The sequence below is a fragment of the Gadus morhua genome, chromosome 5, assembly GCF_902167405.1.
Source record: "Gadus morhua chromosome 5, gadMor3.0, whole genome shotgun sequence".
NCBI lineage: Eukaryota > Metazoa > Chordata > Actinopteri > Gadiformes > Gadidae > Gadus > Gadus morhua.
In genome coordinates this window covers 8,807,235-8,827,926 of record NC_044052.1, presented here as the reverse complement: position 1 = coordinate 8,827,926, position 20,692 = coordinate 8,807,235, and the positions used below count along the sequence as shown (strand labels likewise).

The 20,692-nt window shown below is 48.6% G+C and overlaps 1 protein-coding gene across 5 annotated transcripts in view; it reads right to left on the bottom strand.

The window, feature by feature from the left end:
- The window catches only part of ralgapa2 (Ral GTPase activating protein catalytic subunit alpha 2), a 108,771-nt gene that overhangs the window by 37,443 nt on the left and 50,636 nt on the right, over positions 1–20,692 (bottom strand). For all 5 annotated transcript variants that reach the window (XM_030357150.1, XM_030357149.1, XM_030357152.1 and 2 more), the window contains 12 exons: positions 18,638–18,766; positions 17,701–17,817; positions 17,185–17,243; positions 16,972–17,080; positions 15,060–15,170; positions 12,697–12,765; positions 12,130–12,267; positions 8,797–8,980; positions 6,053–6,884; positions 5,325–5,396; positions 4,090–4,213; positions 3,443–3,598 (listed from right to left, as the gene is read on the bottom strand). In XM_030357150.1, the coding sequence (XP_030213010.1) occupies positions 3,443–3,598; positions 4,090–4,213; positions 5,325–5,396; positions 6,053–6,884; positions 8,797–8,980; positions 12,130–12,267; positions 12,697–12,765; positions 15,060–15,170; positions 16,972–17,080; positions 17,185–17,243; positions 17,701–17,817; positions 18,638–18,766 (2,100 nt within the window). The remainder of the gene's footprint in view (positions 1–3,442; positions 3,599–4,089; positions 4,214–5,324; positions 5,397–6,052; positions 6,885–8,796; positions 8,981–12,129; positions 12,268–12,696; positions 12,766–15,059; positions 15,171–16,971; positions 17,081–17,184; positions 17,244–17,700; positions 17,818–18,637; positions 18,767–20,692) is intronic.

Here is a 20,692-nt window from a genome sequence, read left to right as displayed (position 1 = left end):
AGAAGAGATCAAGGGAAAAGCTTCGCATTTGCACACCATTCTCTCCAGACACATCTCTGAGAAACAATGTAACTGGTGTTGTTGCCAAAGAGGAGGTGAATGTGCATGAGTTAGAGACCGTTGGCAATGAGATCACTGAAAAGATGATTGGAAAACCCGTTTTTTGAATGGGTTTTCCAACGGTTTGGATCCTTCAAACCGAAAAACCCTTGTAGATGACTCCCCCGTCAAAGTTGCAAAAGACCGAACCATTGATCTTACTTTGCCGTTCCAACGGTTCCTGAAAACTGGACAGTTTTCACTGGAAGATGTAATGAGCTATGAGCTTGGATCATTTCCTGCAGCCCTGTTCGAAGGCAAGGAGATCTTCCGTAAAGCCAACAAGCCCCAACTAGTGCAGGTAGTCACTGAGTTCTCAAGCAAGAAATCTAACAAAACTGTCCTAGATTCCATCCCACCAACTGAGCGTTAAGTCCTTGACGGTGGCTCCCTGGTTCACCGCTTGGCATGGAAAAGGGCTGTGCCATTGCATAGTCATATGCAGACTTTACCATACGCAATTATGGTAAAGCAACAGTCATTTTTGATGGTTATAGCGAAGATCCTTCCATCAAAGACAATACTCATCAGAGACATGGTGCAAACATTCAAGTCATTGTTAAATTCAATGCAGAGACTGAGTTTGTGGGAAGAAAGGAAGATTTCCTTTCCAGATCTTCAAAAAAAAAAAGAAGTGATCAATCTTATGACCATGGAGCCGGAGAAGACGGGTTGCACTATTATCAATGCATCAGGTGATGCAGACGTGGACATTGTCAAAGCTGCAGTCAAGGCCTCGGAACATCAGCCCACAACCTCGATAGTAGAGGAAACAGATTTACTCATTCTTCCCCTCTTCTATGCTGGGACGAACAATAGAGGCCTCTATTTTTGTTCAGTAAAGTCCAAAGCCACTAAAGTGTACAACATCAGTGAGATGTAAACATTTTCAGAAGTGCTGGGTACAATGAGGATGCACTCTTTTTTCTCTCTTTAGTGCTGGTAATGAAAGGTTCTGAAAGACGGCATACCCATGTAGCTCATTACTAAGGAATAAAATGTATACAAAATCTGTCTGGCACGTTTTATGAAGAAAACGTTTCCAAAAAGCATCGGACGTATTGACCCACTATGTTCTGCTCCATGTATCCAATGTTGACAACGTGACATGACATGGCTAAGCTACCAACATAAACAAGAGGAGCTAGGAAAGGAAATGAACTGCGTGTTTAAGTTCACAAGGGGCAAACATGTGGCTACACACAGCACTACAAGTCGTCAAGATTGAAAAAGAAAAAAATATTTGGTGCACAGCTGAACGCTGTATCACATCATGGGCTGTTCTCAATTCACAACACGCATTCCATCCAATCTAGCCTACATCAGGCATTCTGACCAAAACTCATGCACCCCCCCCCACAATTATTCCAGAATTCAAGCAAAGCAAGAATGACCAAAAGTCACTTTGTGTCAACAAGAGTGACTCCACCGACCATCAATTGCAAGTTAAAATAGCTGACCACTTGAGTGCAAAAAACACAAAAGACCTCGCCACAGCACCAGCAAATCTTAAGCAATAAATATCGTGTCTTACCTATATTTATGTGGCAGTGGTCTGCAGATGCACCCCGTGGTGTAGCCTACAACATCCATTTGGTTCAACAGGTAATCGTTCTGATACTGTCCATGGTACTAACAACCTACTCTGGTGCTTTTTACCTATGTATTCAGGCTAAAATGACTTGATTGTCTGATGCCTCATCATCCCAGCCAAAGAGTATTGGTATTATTAGTAATGGCTACTCGCCAAGTCGAAAAAACAACTTCACACAGTGTGTCTTTTTCCAATGTATTTGTTATCATTTGTAGCGTTGATCAGCAGAGAAATAGTTTGCCAAAGTCATTGACGTCACTTAGCAACCGAATACGCTGGGGTTGATAAGTTACCGGACTGCAGAGTGATGTAAACAAGTCCTGGGTAGCGACTAGTGTTCCCAATTGCTGTTTGTTCATGCCTTCACAGGATGTGATACAACTTCACGCATTTGTAGTGTTGGCAAACAGACAGCATTCCAAAAACTTGTGAATGGGGAATCCACCATCCAATCCTGTGCAAATGTGTTTGTGCTCCCACATCAAGCAAGGAATGTCATAGAGGACCATGGGACCAAGGCAATGGCAGTTTTGTTTGGCGGAAAGAGTACAGATTCTCTTGCCTCTTTGCGCTACAACTTTTTTAGCAAGAAAATCGTTACCACCAAGTAATTTGTTACCCCAGAACGTCTGCCTCAAACTGAGTCCTCAACCAAATATCACTGCCAGAGAGTGTACTTCCAGCTTATGGTCTGGTTTGGAAAGGACGGTGACATGAACACAGTCGATTGTTGATGGAAACTAGTGGAGAGCCAGTTCCTGCCAGTTATGAGCAATAAGACTGCTGCCCCAGAAGGCCTCCTGAAGATGATCCACTGTAATTGCACAACTGCCTGCCGAACACAACGGTGCAGTTGCAGGGCATATGGACTACCATGTATTCCTACTTGTGGACCATGTCAAGTTGGGAATTAAAATCAACCTCTATGGGGGGAAGAGAGTGACGACTAATGTCTATCTAGTGAAGGTCACAGTGAAAAAGATTATAAAAAAATAACCATAATAAGAGGAAACAACTGAAGAAAATAAAAAAAGATATGTATAAATAATAGGCAAAAAAAAAAGTCTAAAAATGAAAGGGGTTAGCGGTACTGAGCCTTCACATGACAGCCCTGTTTTGACTAATTTTACAGTACCACACAGTTCGAATGAATTTATTCTTTATAGGAATCAAAAGAATGGTTATGAACCATAGAAACCACCACCACAGAGCAAAACGATATGAAAAAGGAGAAATATGCAATTACTTCAGGGAAATTGTACTTATTTTTCACATTGAATATGCTTTTAACCAATTGTTTTAATATATAATTATACTGATACTACAAAACATGTATCAGGCACCAGTATTCCTGGTCTAGGAGGAATACAAGGACTACTTTTTGGGACCTGACGGTGGCCATTTTGAAAATGGGCCCTTTCTTGGTATCAAACTTTGGTAAACTTTTAGTATGTTTATAAGTACATCTGATACTACTATAATCCACTGAGAAACCTTTTGTTAGAATTTCTTTGGGGTCAAGTCATATTTGCAGCTGACTACTACTATAAGAAGTGAAGACTTGTCTTGGTCTTCAGTGATTGAAACTTATAGCGTATAATGTGATGGTTAGTTAGGGCGGGATAACGACCAGAATGGCAAAAAAAAAAACGATAAATACATCTAAACAAACAAATAAATAGTGGTTATTTCAGTTGCGATTCCCACTGCGTTGATGTCGGTGGTGGTGCCGCAGCAACAGGGCTGTACCTTCTTGGTGAGGCAGTCCTCCGAGTTGGAGGGCATGCGCGTGGACACGTGGAAGATGGCTTCCACGTTGGAGGTAGCGTAGTAGGGTGCTGTGAGGCCGGTGCTGCCGTTCCTCTGGAGACCGCCCATGAACCCGCAGTGGGTGGCCAGGTCCACCTGGAGACACATTATGAGGTCAAAGTGTGTGGAAAGGAGGCTTGGCTGGCTGGCTGGGGGGGGGGGGGGGGTGTGTGTGTGTGTGTGTGTGTGTGTGTGTGTGTGTGTGTGTGTGTGTGTGTGTGTGTGTGTGTGTGTGTGTGTGTGTGTGTAAATTATGGATTGGTTGGAGATCGTAGGTAGAGTCAGAGATTTTAGCGACATTGAAGAAATGAAACACATTTCATGATAATAAAAGAACACCCTTTTTTGTGGAAATAACCAGGTATCGATCATAATATATACGTTTTGTTTTTTTTCGCAAAAGAGGAATTAATCAGGGAAACAATGATGTTCATTCTAAATTAACATTTAGGTGGAAAAAGCATAAACCTTATCTGCAAATCGGAAAAAAAAAAAACCACCGTTGAGACAAGGAGACTCCGCTGGAAAGCCAATCAATGTCTAGTCTTTTAACATAGTAGACAAGAATTTGTGCATATATATATTACCTCCCATCCCAGTCCGGATACAAAGTCCTCATAGGCCCGACTGCCTGCACTGTTGGACAAGATGGAGCACTTATCCTCCTGCCCTTCTCCGATGTAGAAAACAGCGATCTTGTGCGTCTCCCGACTGTAGAAACGAACGACAACCAGAAAATGTAAAAAAACAACCAAACGCATGAAAGGAAGTCATACTCCAACACAGATGAGAACACTTAATGCTGAAATGCTCTGAACCTAAAGCCCTGCACCTTAATTACCTTTATCCTGTTGGCTAGTCTCGGTGGAGCTAGTGAAGTTTGTGCTTTTTTTTTACCCCCCAGAACTAATGTCCCTTTAATTAAATAAAAGAATGATAAATAAATAAAACACAATTTATTTATTTGAGCCCAAGCTAAATTCTCTCCCAGCGAATTCTCCGTTGCCATGGCGGTGAGCGTTGCTGTTGCTAAATTGGGGGCATTTTGCATACTTGGACACAGGTTGCTATGAGCCAGTCAGGTATGACCATCTGGGAGAAAAAGGCTAAATCCTGAGAGCATTCTTTAATAAGTCCCTCTCATTAGCAGAGAGGAGTGCCCATTGATTGCACTGAGAGAGAGAGAGAGAGAGAGAGAGAGAGAGAGAGAGAGAGAGAGAGAGAGAGAGAGAGAGAGAGAGAGAGAGAGAGAGAGAGAGAGAGAGAGAGAGAGAGAGAGGGAGAGAGCGCGCTAAATGTGGAGACAGGAGGATCGTATGAAAGAGAAAAAGAGAGAGAATATACAATGGATATTCAGTAGATGGAAGATTCAGTTAGGTGGCGTGGGGAAGGATCAGCGTTGTTCTGAGATTGGCAGGAGTGAGTGAGTGAGTATATATATATATATATACACACACACACACACACACACACAAACACGTGCGTGCGTGTGCGTGTAAGAGAGGCAGAGGGGTGTGCAGGGATGCTAAAAGAGGCAACAGTGCAGTTGAGGGCACACGGCTGCTGCATGGAAACACGTAGGACTTGTACTCGACACTCAGAGAGGCTTCAGTCCTCTGCCTCAACAGTGGCTGACAGTAGATGAAAGGACAACAAGGAAAACTACCACGCGTAGCAATTTAACTTATTTTATCCAGAGCTTTTTATCACAAAAATAAGTTTGTATATATATTTAAAAGAAAAAGCAATACCGCAAGTCTCACATCGTATGTAAAATTAAGTACAGACAAAAGAGTATCAGTGTCTATCAAATAATTCTTACCACTGCCTGGAATCCAAGTTCTTCAACTCCCTCAAGAGCTTGGAGTTTTTCTTCAGCAGATGGAAACTTTTCCTGTAAACGAGGAGAACGACAAATGGTTTAGGGCAAACTTACCTTCGGTGACACTAATGCACCGTGAGACTTTGGCGGGGCGAAAAGAGCAGAGCAGGTGCCTCCTGATTCCCAACTCCAGGATTCTTTATGCTCTCTGAGATAAACAAAGTGCAGGCCCAGGTGCCAAGAGCAATCTCCTTTTGGCCCGCTACACGCCACACGTCGGCCATTAAGAGGTGTGAGCTTTTAATTTACGGAGCGCAGCGCTCTAAGGATGTGACACGCCACGGTGGACCTAAGTGAAAACAGCTGGGCACTTTTCACCCCGCCGAGAAGAGATTAACAGACTTCAGACTCTGGCGTGCTTTTAACAGCTTTTCCTTTTTCTCCCCCTTCACAGGGGGCTTTAGTAACGAGTCCACAGCTGGGTCACTTTGACAATGAAGGCAGAGAGACAGAGACAGAGCGAGGGTGAGCGAGAGGCTGAGACACAAAAGTAATAGTAATAGATGGCATTCAGGCCAGCGTTAAAGTAATCAGTGTTTGCCGAGTTCCGCTGGCGGATAAGGAAGAAGTGTACTTTTTTCGTATTTTTTTCTTTCACAGCCCTAACCAACCCCTCTTGCTCCCACCCACACTGCCACACTGCGCTGAGGTGCGGGGTCGGTCGTTACCTGCGGTCCCAGGAGTTCATGCCCAGGTCGTTGAGCAGGAGCCGGCAGAAGTAGAAGGGCGCTTTGGGCCCCTGGTGAACGGGCTCCTTCTGGCAGGCGGCCCGCACGCTGACGTCGGCGTCCCACCTCCTCACCTGCTCCTCCTCCTGCGCCGTCTGCTGCAGGACGGCCTCCAGGATGGCCGCCTCCTGCTCCAGGTTCATGCCGCAGGGCGAGGGGGCCGGCTGGTTGAGCCGGAGCTGCGCGTGGGGCAGCACCTCCGGGCTGGTGTGGCCCAGCTCCTCGAGGAGCCGGTCCAGGATGTCCGCCCCCTCGTCCTCCTCCCGCTCCTCGCAGCAGCCGAACAAGGCCGAGTCCACGATGGAACAGCGAAGGGGGTCCGGCGGGGCCTTCGTCGGCGAGGGGGGCGGCTGCCTTTTCCGCGGAGGGGAGAAGACCCCCGCGTCAGCCGGGTCTTCCCCCTCCTCCTCATCGGTGCGGTACAGCACGGCGCCGTCCCACGAGTACTTGCCCGAGATGTCGCGCACGATGACGCGCACCTGGGCGGAGGGGGGGGGCGGCCGGCCGGCCGAGGCGGGGGGCTCGGCGGGGATCTGCAGGTAGGACACCAGCGTGCTGTCGTTGAAGACGAACAGCTGCAGGTTGGGGCTCTTGAAGACCTCCGAGGAGAGCTCCGACGACTCCACGAAGGGGTTGTCGTGGTTCTCGCTCACCATGCTGTGCAGCAGGGCGGGCCCGCCGCTCAGCGGGTGGTGGCCCAGGTGGTTGACCAGGTGCGTCATCACCATGCGCGCCGTCAGCGGGATCAGCTCCATGTTGCGCCGCTTCTTCTCTGGAGAAGGAGAACGAGGGGGGGAAATTTTTCACGCCAGGGCGGGGGCTGAAACGTGGACCCGTCGCGCCGCGGATCCAATACGCCCGCAAACCAGCCTCGGCTCGCCCCCTCGTTTTGTGTAGAAGAAGTGTGCGTGTTCGTGTATAGACACGCCGTCACCTGTGTGCGCGTCCCAAAACCAAGTCCCATTTTATAAAATGTCTAAATCGGGGGTATTTCATTACTTTTTGTCACACCACGGCACGACCAACACACCTCTAAGTAGGTAGCATCTAGCCATGGGTGACAACTTTGAAAAGCCCATTGAGCCTCCTCACAATGGGGCTAGACCGGCCCGCTGCTAATGAGACCCACTCTTTGCAGGCCTGAATAGAACAGTACTTAGGGGGACTTGTTAATGTAAATGCACAGGTTTTACTCCCAGGAGAAAGGCATGCTGTGCTTTATAATGCGCTTAGAAGGGGAGGAGGGGGGGTAAATAAAACAAGAAGATGCGCTCTCGACTCCGCATTGTGACACCGGTATCAATACCATCATCCCCCATCAAAGTGCAGAAAGCTCTTTGGAAAGTGGCCCCAAGCTGCATTAGAGATGCAGCGCTCCCTTTGATGTGGCTTGATCAATATGTGGGCGAGGCGGGGAAGGGATGCATATAACCAGGTCGGGGCACTTTGGTTTACCCTTTTGATAGCGCTGTGTTGTCTCTAGCGAGATGCCGCGAGGCTCTCAGCGCCTCGGGAGTACGAGCGAGCGCGTGGGATTTTATTTTTCCGTCCCCACAAATGCCGCAAGCTACCATCCTCGCAGTGTGTCACTGGTCGGGTGCACTTCCATGTTGGGCAGCAGGAAAGGTTAAGGCCATGTATGGAAGCCCTGAAAGAGTATATACAGTATATCTCTCTATATATATATATGAGTGTCGGCTAGGGGTTCCCCCCATATGATGACACCCGCAAGTGATTCATATGTTTCTCTGTACTCCATTCTGAGATTTCTGTATGTTCTCTTGAATCTCACAGAAACCCTAATGGCTCTGAAGGAGACCCACTTCAGCTACGTAAGGAATTGTGCTGCTCCACCGTGGTGAATTCCTCAATGACTTTATTGAAAAGAAAGTCTGAATGACTTTTTTCCGGTTGCCATTTCATCATGGAGGCATTCTTTTTCATATTGCCTTTCAGGGCCTCCCTAGACATGTGTGACGGGCAAAGGAAATACATTGGCTAATGGAATCGCACGGTCAGAAAAAAAAAATCACATTATTAATATATATAAATATATATATAAAAAACGAATCTATAATGGGTCCTCTCTCCAGGGCTGAGCATTAGCTGGGCCCCTGATGGTCGGGTTCCTTTTCAGACTTTTAATAAGATAGACATTTAATGGAGAGCCTCCAAATGGATGGGCCACTTAGAGGTTACATCTCCCTCTATTATCTTTTGGAGATTTGTTCAGATAGATTTACCTCTGGGGCCTGTGACCAGTGTGCCACCCGAACAGGCGATAATCCCACCCACCCCCATAGGCATGTGATGCTCGAAGCCTGCCGCTCCGTTTGAACTCTGCTCCGGCCCCTGGGAGGTGGGGCCAAAGCGACACGTGGAGACACAGGTACGCACGTAGGAGAATACGGTACTCTAGCCACCATGGTGCCCCACTCCAGCCGGGGGCAACCTCGGCGGCGAGGGGTACGTCAGTCAGTCGGACAGTCGCTCAGTGGATGGGCGGTCGGGCCTCCTACCCTCAGCCACGGTGAGCAGGCTGCGAAGTCGGCGGGGTTGTTGTTGCGGACGTGCTGGGGCTAAGTCTCTACCAAACACAGTCAGCCAGCCAGCCAGCCAGCCAGCCAGCCAGTCAGTCAGTCAGTCAGTGCGTGGATGGTTGGGTGGGCGGGCGGGCCTCTTACCCTCAGCCACGGTGAGCAGGCTGCCGAAGTCGGCGGTGTTGTTGTGGGCGTGCGGCGGCTCGGAGCTCTTCACCTGGCCCAGCACCAGGAAGGGCTCGTAGTCGGTGGAGAGGTCCGACAGGCTGAGCAGGTAGTGGCTCTGCTGCGTGTGCAGGTTGGACCCCGACACACAGCAGTGCAGCACCTGACGAGAGACAATGGACGAGAGACAACGGAGCGGTTGTCGGGTGACAACGAAAACAAACACAACAACAAAAAAGCGCAGACAAACTCGGAGCGTGCGCGGCAGACGAAGGTCGAGAGAGATCCGGTATAGCGGCGGTGTCGGCGCCGGCTTATGTGGGCGCCGTGCCACGGGAACACGCCAATTAAATCCTTTCAGCGTCTTTGCGTGGCGCACACCTGTTTGCACGGTGCCCAGGGAACACTATCAACAGTCCTCCCACGCGTGCATGGCTGACACTGCACGCACGTAGGCGGGGAGGGGATATGAATGCCTCTGATAAGATTGGGCCGTCTTTGACATGATGTATATCGCACTGACGCCATATCTCACAAGAAACAACAACAGAAAACAGGGAGAATATGCAGTCCATGACATCCTAAGACAGTGGACTACGGCGCAAAGGGGGGGGGGGGGGGGACAGAGAGACAGAAAGAGACACACAGAGACAGAGAGAGACACAGAGACAGATAGACACAGAGGGACAGAGGGACAGAGGGACAGAGAGAGAGAGAGAGAGAGAGAGAGAGAGAGAGAGAGAGAGAGAGGCTCTTTATTGCTGCTAATCCATTTCTCCTGTGATGTGCAAGCGTATCGATCTGCATAACAGATGGCGCCGTGTCCGTTGGCCGGGCCAGATAAGGCGCACTGGGCCAGTTGATTACAGCCATCGGACAGGTTTACACTGTTTGATTTAATTAAGACTTTATCGTTGTTCTTAGTTCCACCACATGCCTGCTCCGCCACACAAACACACACACGAACAGAGTAACACAAACAGACACACACCTATATAAATGGCAATCTGTTCAGGGGCTGAGAAGTATCCCTGTGTGTGTGTATACGTGTGTGTGTGTGTGTGTGTGTGTGTGTGTGTGTGTGTGTGTGTGTGTGTGTGTGTGTGTGTGTGTGTGTGTGTGTGTGTGTGTGTGGCAAGGTGCTTAAGATGGGGTTTGCGTGAAAGCCTGCATATGCCACGGCCTCTCTCATTGAGGAGACCAACTTAGTGGAAGCCATGCAAAATAATCCCATTCAAGACAGACACGTTCATTTGGCTGACATACACACACACACACACAGACGACGGCTGGGCATGTGCAACAGTATTGTATTGTGCGGGGCAATGCAGACAGTATGTGGATGAATTCTTCCATGGGAGCTGCCGACTGCATTTGGGGAGGGATTAGAAGGTTGATACTGAAAAGAGCCGAGCCAAACAGCTGTCGCAGCAAAGCTCCCGAAGAGCCGGCTCTGAGGAGAGCTGGAGGGAGGGTGAGAGAGGGAGAGAGAGAAAGAAAGAACGAAAGAAAGAGAGATAGAGATAGAGAGAGAGAGAGAGAGAGAGAGAGTGGGAGAGAGGCTATAGTCAAGGCTGTGCTTGACAACTAAGTGGCTACACCTCACATAGCAACAGTTCCTGGAAGGTAATACACAGTGGAACAAACATGCTGTAGTTAAAGGGGGCACATGTGTAAAGATGGATGTGCTGAGGCACACACATCAAATATTAAAGAGCAAAGCAAATTAAGTCACACACACACACCCGCCAGCATGCTATTTTTCACAGGCATGCATGCGTGTACACAAGCGAGCACACACACACACACACACACACACACACACACACACACACACACACACACACACACACACACACACACACACACACACACACACACACACACACACACACACAAAGGGCATAGGGGATGCAGCTGGTTGCTGTGGCAGGCGAGTGGAGCAGATGGAGAAGCTTGAGTGGAACTCCAGCGAACCAATAGGGTCCAAAGCAATCTTGGCATTTTACAGCAAGCTGCCTCATGCTGTTATAGTCAGTAAACACACATAAAACACACACACACACACAAACCCGCGCACACACACAAAAACAAAAGCTCACATAAGCACACGATCCCACACATAGATCAACAAGCATGGATACATTCACAAAATGTTCAAGAAATTTTGGATGTTAGGAGTCCCCCGCAATCTCACAATCGTGAGATGAGAAAGAGATTGCTGCTACTTTGGCCGTTGAAAAGTAAGAAATTAATTTCTACATAAAAAAGAAGAGAATAAATCAATGCGAGAAAATATATCTTGAAAGAAAAATTAACAGAAAAGCTGAAAGCACATTAGAATTAGCATGATCAAATCAAACACCCACTGGTCCCTGCCACATTCAGGCATAGCGAAGGCCATTGCCAACAGCGACTAGCCTACACATGTGGACACGGTTGATACTCCGCTGCGCGCTTTCTACTCGGATGACACTTCCACACCTCCTCACCCCTTGCATAATATATTATTTCCAATTAAAACCAGAGGGGTCAAGTCTATTGTATGCGCCATTGGACAACTAATCACGCTAATAGTGCTTTCTTTTTTTCCTTTCCCCTCTTTCCCTTTTTCCATAGCAGCTGCAGTTGCTCCCATATTAAGACATATTCAATTCAAATCTCCGGGACAAGCATTTATAGCCTCTGCTTATCAAGTCGACAAAGGACTCTGTTTGAATAATTTGACCATTTCTTATCGGGGGGGGTGACATCCCCAACAAAGGTCCGCCGTTGACCGCATCTGCCCGGGCAGGCGCCGGCGCATAATGGCTCATTCATCTCCAGAGCGATCCTCCTCGCGGCCGGGGCCGTAAAGCAAGACGTTAAAAGGAAGTGACAGCGCAAACGCCAGGGGAAAGCGGGAGGGGATTCAATAAGCAAACGCACACAACAACACACCGCAACACAACAAGCTAATAAACATCAGCGGTAGATGTGTGGCGGCGGCGGCGTCTTCTAAAGAGAATGCAGGACACGGAGCTAGCCCGGGCCGCTAGCGACAGGCTAGTGTTTTCCTTTGGAGTGATCCATGGCTCGGGGTGGGGGGGGGGGCTGGAGCATGACAGTAAACTGTGATGTATTCATTGGGGTCACCACGTCTGTGGGGTTGGGCAGGGGGACCAATTTTTCTGACGAGCTCTTATGGGCTTCTTTTTTTTGGTGGAGGGGGGGGGGGGGGGGGGGGGGGGGAGACGTTGGCGTTGGGGTCAAAGTTGTGGCGGTGGTTCAACGTCGGACGGCCCAAGGGGAGGACGGCCCCACCCTACCCACCCTGTAGATGTAGTCGAGCAGCGGGGCCTTGTGGGAGGCAGGGTCGTCCAGCACGGGCATGGTGATGGCCTCCAGCAGCAGGCCCAGGGGCACGGCCATGCACCAGTCCAACAGGCACAGCAGCAGGGACACCATCAGCTGGGGAGAGGGCGGAGGAAGGAGGAAGGACACCCCGGTCAGGTTGTGGTGGTCGGGGCGTGAGACGACGCGATACGGGGGTGGAGGGCAACAAACTCCCAAATAAGAAGAGGCATTTGTGCTATAAGTGGGAAAAGGTATAATATGCTTATTCTACATAAAAAGGATGCACTTGACAGGATAAGACGTCTGGTTGAATAAACAGGAATGGAGATAGACTAACTCAGTGAAAGCCAACCCAGGAGAGACACACATAAAGGGACACGGGAACGAGTCACAATGAGCGCCGGTGCAAGTGAGCAAAGGCTCGCCATAAATTGAGCCACTCTGGCGGAGAAATTCCTCCGCAAATGCACCGCCGCACCTTGAAAGAGCAAGGTCCCTTAGATCTCAGCCATTTCACGCTCCCTTCCAGTCCCCACAATGTACCTTTTTGTCCGCCTCCACCACAGAGTGCTCCGCGCTCGGCAACAGAAAGGCTATTGTGGCCACAAAGATCTGTGTGCAGGGGGGGGGGGGGGGGGGGGAACAAAAGCGAGAGGGAGAAAGATACGTACATGATCACACACTGGGATTCTTGAGGTGAAGCAGCGCTACCTGTGTGTGTGAGCCCGTGTGTTTTTTAGGGTGGCTACATTGCAATGGAAAAGAAGCGGAATGACATGCTTGAACAATTGAATACGTGGAGTATTTTGGAGAATTTGTATTATTAAAAGGCCATCCATTTGATGTTTCTGTATCAAGTGTGAAGGTGCTATATACAAAAGGTATACTGTTGGTATGCAAGTGTGGATAAGTTGGTTGGATAAAGCAGTGTTTGTGTGTGACTATGTGCACACACATACCCCATGCATAAACTTACACCCACACACCCACACCCACACAAACACCATGGGCGGGATATTGTTTAAAAGTAAGCAGTGGTGGATGTTCATGCAGCCTCTCCGTGGACTCAGAACAATGTTTTGAGATCATTACGTTTGTTGATGCCGTGTGTTGCTGTCATTTTGTTCTCTCAACTGCTACGACCGGCACTTTAGGCTGGAACAGCCTCCCATTAGCCTATGATTGTTGATGCCATCGCTGGACTTAAGGGTGGCTGAGGCTGGGATGGTCGGACTGCCTTTTAGACTGCTTGTTAGTCCAATTTAGTTCCTTAAAAACGTTGCAGGGAATTTCAGCTCTTGTCTGTGTTGTTATGGCCGAGATAAACGTTGCATTTCCAAAAAGATCACCAAAACTTAGTTAACCAGGGAACTCTGAGACCAGGAGAACTAAGTGTGATTCTTCTTGCATTCACAGGAAATGTTGATTATTAGGTGAGTGCTGCATGCAGGGCTCAACTATTGTCCTTCATAAGTGTTATTCTTTCTTTCTTTCTTACTTTCTTTCTTATTCTCTACAAATTTTGGGACCTATCTCCTTCCTCAATTTTTCACCTAGAGACTCCTTTCAAATTTTAAAATGTTCGGAATACCTTGGAATCGCACACTTCTTTTCAGATTTTTAAATATTTAATACTTTTTGAAAGATATTCTATTTTAATATATATATATATATTTTTTGATACGCTACTTTTGGAGGACGTTCAGGCAGTGTTGCCAGTTTTGGCGTTTTTTCCCACACTATTGAGCTACTTTTATCACGCACTGGCTCGCTATACACACACACACACACACACACACACACACACACACACACACACACACACACACACACACACACACACACACACACACACACACACACACACACACACACTACATTTGACCTTTCAGATTCTTCAGTTCAATTTATTTTACTTTTCTGCATTTTTAGCAATGCTTTGCACTTTTCATTCAGCTGTCACTTTATTTGTTTCCAAACATTTACATTTCTTAAATGGTGTGCACTGTGCATGTATACATTGTTTACTTAATTTAGACTTTAGACTTTTGTTCAAATCCCTTCTCTTGTTTTAAGCCATTAAACTTTCTTTATGACTTAATTTATGTGAATTTATTAAAAAATATTTTCAACCTCACTTTGTACTACAGCACTCACAGTATTTTCTGCAGGAAATGCATTTTCTAGTTATATTTTGTATTTTATGTTGATAATTGGAGCTCTTAGTGCCTGGGCTGCCTGGTTGTCCATCCTTCTTAGCTGCTGTTTGTTTATGAATGGCTCCAGAGGAGGAACAGCGGAGCATCAATTAGTTTTAGGGAAGGGAGGAGGGTCAGTAAGGTACATACTGGAGTCGTCATTTATGGATCTGGAATAATGAAGATAGTTAGAAAGTCAATTCTATTCCGTTTTCCTATTTCCAGCAGGTGTGTCCAGGGGAGAGTGTAACACTAACTGATGAAATGGCAATGTTGCCTGTATTTTTAAATCATCCTGTCAAATAAATATGTTTGTTCACCAACAAGACGGGAGTCAAAGATCTCGTTCCACTAAACACAAAGCGGGCAACCAAGGGATTGTCTCTTTAACACAGTTAAAGTCTTTTGTGAAAACTACAAAAAATTTGAAGAGACAAAAGCATCAAGCCCAAAAGGCAGGTTTCTACCGTTCAGCATGTTGAATGTCTGAAGCTAGACTCAGGTGTGCTGCCCAAATTCTTGATAAAATTGAAAACATGTGGACCTATTACTATGAAGAACCTCTAAAAGTGTCAATGGCTTGGGAGAAATTTCTCATCTTCCTTACAATGTGCCCATTACAGGCTGATTGGAATTCAAGTGCGTGTGTGCGTGTGTGCGTGCGTGCGGGTGAGCGTGCGTGTGTGCGCGCGTGTGTGCGTGTCCTACCTCAATGATCTTTTTTGGAAGACTGGGCTCCAGCCTCTGGAGGTGTTTCCAGTGGGAAATCAGGAGTTGAAACACGTCACACGCAACCTGGGCCACTGCCTTGTTCCCAAACTGTGTACACAGAGACGAGGGGGCGATGGACACAGCACCAGGCAGTTAACTCACTAGAAGTCTTATGCATGTACTTACTATACACGACAATATTAACAGCCTGCAGAATAATCTACTTCAGATGGCCGTAGAGAATATTAATACATTCTCTACGGCCATCTGAAGTAGATTATTTTCTACCACTTTTATTCAGTGTGCATCTAGCGTTTTGTACCGTTTGTTGACGTTTTGCCCCCGAAATAATTGCCGTTCCCAGTAGAAAATTGGAAATGATAAAATAATAAAATCCAGGTCAACGTAGTAGGGCTGCTGTTCATAACAAAAAAAACAGGTATTTAACATTACCCCCACTTGTGGTCCTATTGTATGTCGCTGTGTCACGAAGGAAAAAGGGACAAATAAAAAATAAATGACAGGGCGTCACAGCAGGCGCCACAATGAAAGGGAAGTTTTCCAACATATTGCCTGCAACAAAAGTTGCGCGAGCCCCTTTCTCCCGGATTGCGTTGCCTCTCACTGTGCAGATAATCAGCATAATTTCTTTACCACTTCAGACACGGCCTCATTCCAACTGGACTGATTTGCGGGGGGACTTCAGTTGTTGACAATTTTCGGTCAAATGTGGATTTCTTCAGTGATTTAAAAGGAGAAAAAAAAAAATCTTTTGCGGAGAAATAGAATTTCCCATTTCTTCCAATTGAATGCCTCTCAACATGTAACAAGGACAGACAATGCGGGGAGTGCAGAAATGGCCAAACACAAAAAAGGGGCCCTGAGAGTTCAGCACCTGCTTTTCGAAAAGAGAGACTCGCGGCGGTGCTCTCCCCTTGTAGCCCCCCCCCCCCCCCCCCACCCCTCCCGAACCCCCACCCCGTCTCCTCTCCCCCCACCCTCCTCACCCCAAACCCCTCTATTTTGGGGCTGGCTGAGTCTGTGTGTCAAGTTGTGCAGGGGAGTGATTACTGCTCCATTAGATGGGGGGGATTTGGGATTGGTGGCTTGGTTCGATTGGGAGGAGGGGCGTTGGGTGTGTGTGTGTGTGTCTGTGTGTGTGTGTGTGTCTGTGTGTGTGTCTGTGTGTGTGTGTGTGTGTGTGTGTGTGTGTGTGTGTGTGTGTGAGGGGGGGGGGGGGGGGGGGGGGGGAGGGGATGGACAGGAAACCAGGAGATGCTGGTGCTGCCACTGCTTAAAATGGTCCGTACGGACCGAGAGAGTGAGTGGCTGTGGAAATTACAGCACCAACCCAAAACCTCTCTCGCAAAAAAAATACTAAAACACACTGCAGCTTCCTCCAGGTCCCTGCATCCCTTCACTCGGTGAAGGGGGGAGAAAAATAGTCGGAAAAAGACAAAGAGAAACAACCACCCCTTCTTGTTCCATGATCACCCCTCATCACACTCTCCCTCGGGGTGGCCTCACAGGCGCTGAAATTGGGCTTCCTGTTTTGTGACATTTTGTCCTGCCGGCTTTATACGTTGTTGTCATGTGCTCTGATTGCTTATTTATACGTTGTTGTCATGTGCTCTGATTGCTGCTTTATACGTTGTTGTCATGTGCTCTGATTGCTTTGGCGGCTTTATGCCGTCTTGAGGTTTCAGATCATGGGACTTGCACGTGATCAATAACAACAACGAGGAGGAAGGAGAAACCGAACTTCAATAAAGAATAAATTGGATTAATTTACATACAACAAACTACAATGCAATCTCAACGAGTGGGGGAAGGTGGTGGCGGTGGGTGGGTTGGGGGGGGGGGGGCTGGATCTAGTTAGAAGTGGCATGTGCCCGGCCGCAGAGCTGACCTTCAGTGTCACCCCCAACACGTTGATGGCGTCCTTCACGTGATGGTGGATGTTCTTCTGCATCAGCTCCTCACACACCCACAGGCCCAGGCTGCACACCGCTATGCACCTGGTGGGGGATGGGGAGGACACCGCAGGTCAGTACACCTGACAGGACAAGCAGACCACAACCCTCAGATGGAGAGCGGGGGGAGGGGACGCAGCGCCTCGTACCTGGCTCCTTCCGAGGGCTCGGTGCGGGCCTCCTTCAGCAGGATCTTCACCAGGTAGTCCTGGAGAGAGAGAAAGCAACGCACACATTTAGGCCCAATCCCATTTCTACACCTTACCCCTCCCCCCTTGTTTTGAAGGGGGAAGGGGAAGGGGGGAGGGGGTAGGGGGGAGGGGAAGGGTAAGGGGTAGAAATGGGATTGGGCCTTAATCAACTTCCCCTTCGTGTAGAATCCTGTAATATCCTGATCTAGGGCAGCTGGTAGTATTTGGAGTAAATTGTTTGGCACATTGAACAACATGTATTTTAGAATATTAATTATACCTCCGTTTATGTTTTTCCCCCCCTTTAATTCACCATCTTTTTTTTTTTTTAACTGCACTAATGGATATTGAATTGTGTCCACCATTGACTAGAATTTCGTTTGTTTGAAACAACAGCAACCACATAGGAGCCAGGCCGCGTACGGTGCGTCTGGCCGGCGTGCGGCGGTGGAAGGTGTCGGGGGCGCGCGTCACCTTGATGTCCTCGTGGCCCACGGCGACGTGCTCGGTCTGCAGCAGTGGAATCCCCCGGTAGAGGTTGGGGAAGCAGACCAGAGAGCCCAGCAGCATCTGAGCCTCGGCACGGGGAGCCTGGCAGGCGAGCGCGGAAAACAACAACAACATCATCATTAACGGACTAATGCTGCTCTAAACTAACAGCAGCCCGGTTCCTGGAACACGCAGCATAAATAACAGGAGCTCACCGGGCACGGGGAGGGAGGGGGGGGGGAATTATCCATCCGTAGGGAACATGGATGGGTTTATTTTGTTACGCATTTATTGTTTACTTGTAATTCTCTAATAAAATAGGTTGGATGTTAAAGTGGAATGATGGGACTCCCGAGTGTTGTTTTGAATGGATCTCTGTGAACATGTATGCTGGGACTCTGGTGCGAGTTGCTGCTGCAGCAGACGATGGATTGACCAACTCACCAGACACCCCCTCAGCTATATGGAATACACCAAAAGGTTCTACCTCTTTGCCCTTGCCAAAGGTAAGGCAGGGTTAATGTGTGTACATTTGCAAAGCATAGAGCATTAGTACCAAGGAAGTGGACAGCAGGAGCAGCGTGCTATAGAGCACAGCATAGATGAGCCATGATCCCTTTCTCAACGCCCCACATGTGGAGATACGATACATACCTATTGTATGTAGGTCTCCACAGTGGAGAGTGAGAAAGCAAACCTCAAGTGTGTTAGTAGCCCTTAGGTGAGATTCAGTATACCTCAGGTAAGAGTTAGCATACCTCAGGGGAGAGTCAATAGACCTCATGGGAGAGTCAGTATATCTCAGGTGGGAGTCAGTCTACCTCAACTGAGTCAGTAAACCTCAACTGAGCGTCAGCATATCTCAGGTGAGTGTCAGTATATCCCAGGTGAGTGTCATGACATCCCAGTTGTGTCAGTATACCTCAGGTGAGTCAGTGTTCAGGACTCTTGCGGCTGCTGTGATGAAGTCTCCCACCAACATGGAAAAGCCGGGGAGGCCCAGGAAGAAGAACCGCGGGGAGCAGGACCGGATCATGGTGTTAAGGATGTCCTGCAGGTCAAAGTCACACACACACACACACATTTTACACACACACATACATACAATAAGCTCTGTAAGAAAAACATTGGATCCCAACAGAAGGTGATTCTCTGAGTAATAACAGGACTCCGTGGTCTTGTTTTATGTGGTAGCACATGAGACTAGGACCACCACTTTAGGTTTCCAGTCGAGTAAGAACAATGAGTTATATACTGCCATCGGAAAAAAAAAAAGCAGCAAAGCCATCGACATCATTGCACCCCCCCACAGAATTAAATACATCCTCTTTTGAACGTGCTCGCAGAGTAAAGGCATTTAACAGTTTTGTTCCCTGAAACAAAGGGGAAAGCCGTCAGAATGAGAGTGACAAAGGGAGAGCGAGAGAGATGCAGCAGAGGTATTGTCCACTACAAAGGATGGGTGCAAAGAAGACCGACCTTTTGAGACATACACACACACCCACACACAAACACAAACACACACACCTGTAATTAAAGCCAGGTAGAGGGCATTGTCCTGTCGAGATACAGACGGCTTTAGTGGCAGATGGGTTCTTTTTTTTCCCCCCACTTCTGACATATGCTGTTCTGCAGCGGTATCGCGCTGTACAAACACTGCCTCACTTCAACGTATGTGGACACGCAACCCCCCCCCCCCCCCCCCCCCCCCACACACACACACACACACAGCAAGCGCTTTCACCACTGACCCTGCGTTGCACTTTTTCCCCCTTTTCGAAAAAACGTAAAAAAAGAGTAAAAAAATTAAACGTGCGGTTGATCTCGGAGCCCTGGGGAACATATGAGAGCGGTGGGACGGTGTGAGAACGCCCCAGAGGAACCAGGACCTGAGGCAGGGCGGCGGCCCTCATCAGGGGGACGTGCGTGTGCATGCTTTTGTGTACTAAAGGCCCGCCCTGGCTGCGCCTGAAACACCTGCCTCCTTCCATGGCCATAAACGCGTGTAAATCGCACAGTTCAAACATCCCCCTCCACCGCGCCTCGCGCAGGGCGCCCGGAGGGGGGGGGGGGGGGGCACCTTAGCAAACAGCAGACACGCTTGTGCCCGCCACAGTACTGTACACCCCCCTCCCTCCCTCCCTCCCTCCCCGCAACACCACCTCCCCCCCCTCCCCTCTCCCTAACCTGTGGCATTTATCACCTCAAATGAAGCCTTGGTAAACACTGAGCGCCCCAGAACAAAGGAGGAGCAGAGTAAACACACGGGGGCCATAAGTAGGGAGTCAAAACACCGAGCGCCCTGACACACGGCAAACATTGTCAGAGAGGGAGGGGGAGAAAGGGAGAGAGAGAGAGAGAGAGATGAGGGAGAGAGAGGAGGGATAGGAGGGAGAGAGAGGAGAGAGAGGAGGGAGAGAGAGGAGGGAGAGAGGGAGAGGAGGGAGAAAGAGTGCGAGTGGTGGGCTCGCGGGCCCATTTCGCCCTCGTTTCTCTGGTAATTAACCTCCGAGGCATATTGCGGCGAGCAGTTGGAGGTAATTAACATGCAACAAACTGGTCGCCTGATTGCCTGAAATGAGCATTTTCGAGGAAGCCGGCGACGCAGAGTACAAAGTGTTTCCAATTGCCTACGAAAGTGGCAAGGGACAATGTCTGTAAGGTGCGTGAGTAGGAGGGTTGTGTGCGTTTGTGTGTTTTTTCTGTGTTCGTAAAAGTGGGAATTTGGGCCCCGCCGTGTGGTCTTGTGTTGGCAGTACGAACAGTCACCTCCTTAACAAAAGGTGCATTAACGCGCCTCTGAAAGGGTCGCCCCTGACCTTTTCAGAGGCGCGCACAACACACACACACACACACACACACACCCTGGAGGTCCCAAGGTTCACTCTGGTCCATAAAGTGTACACATGTTTCCGGGCCCCTCAACGGTGGCCCTCGCATTGTGGCACACCGGGCTCAATTCCTGGTTCCCTTGGGG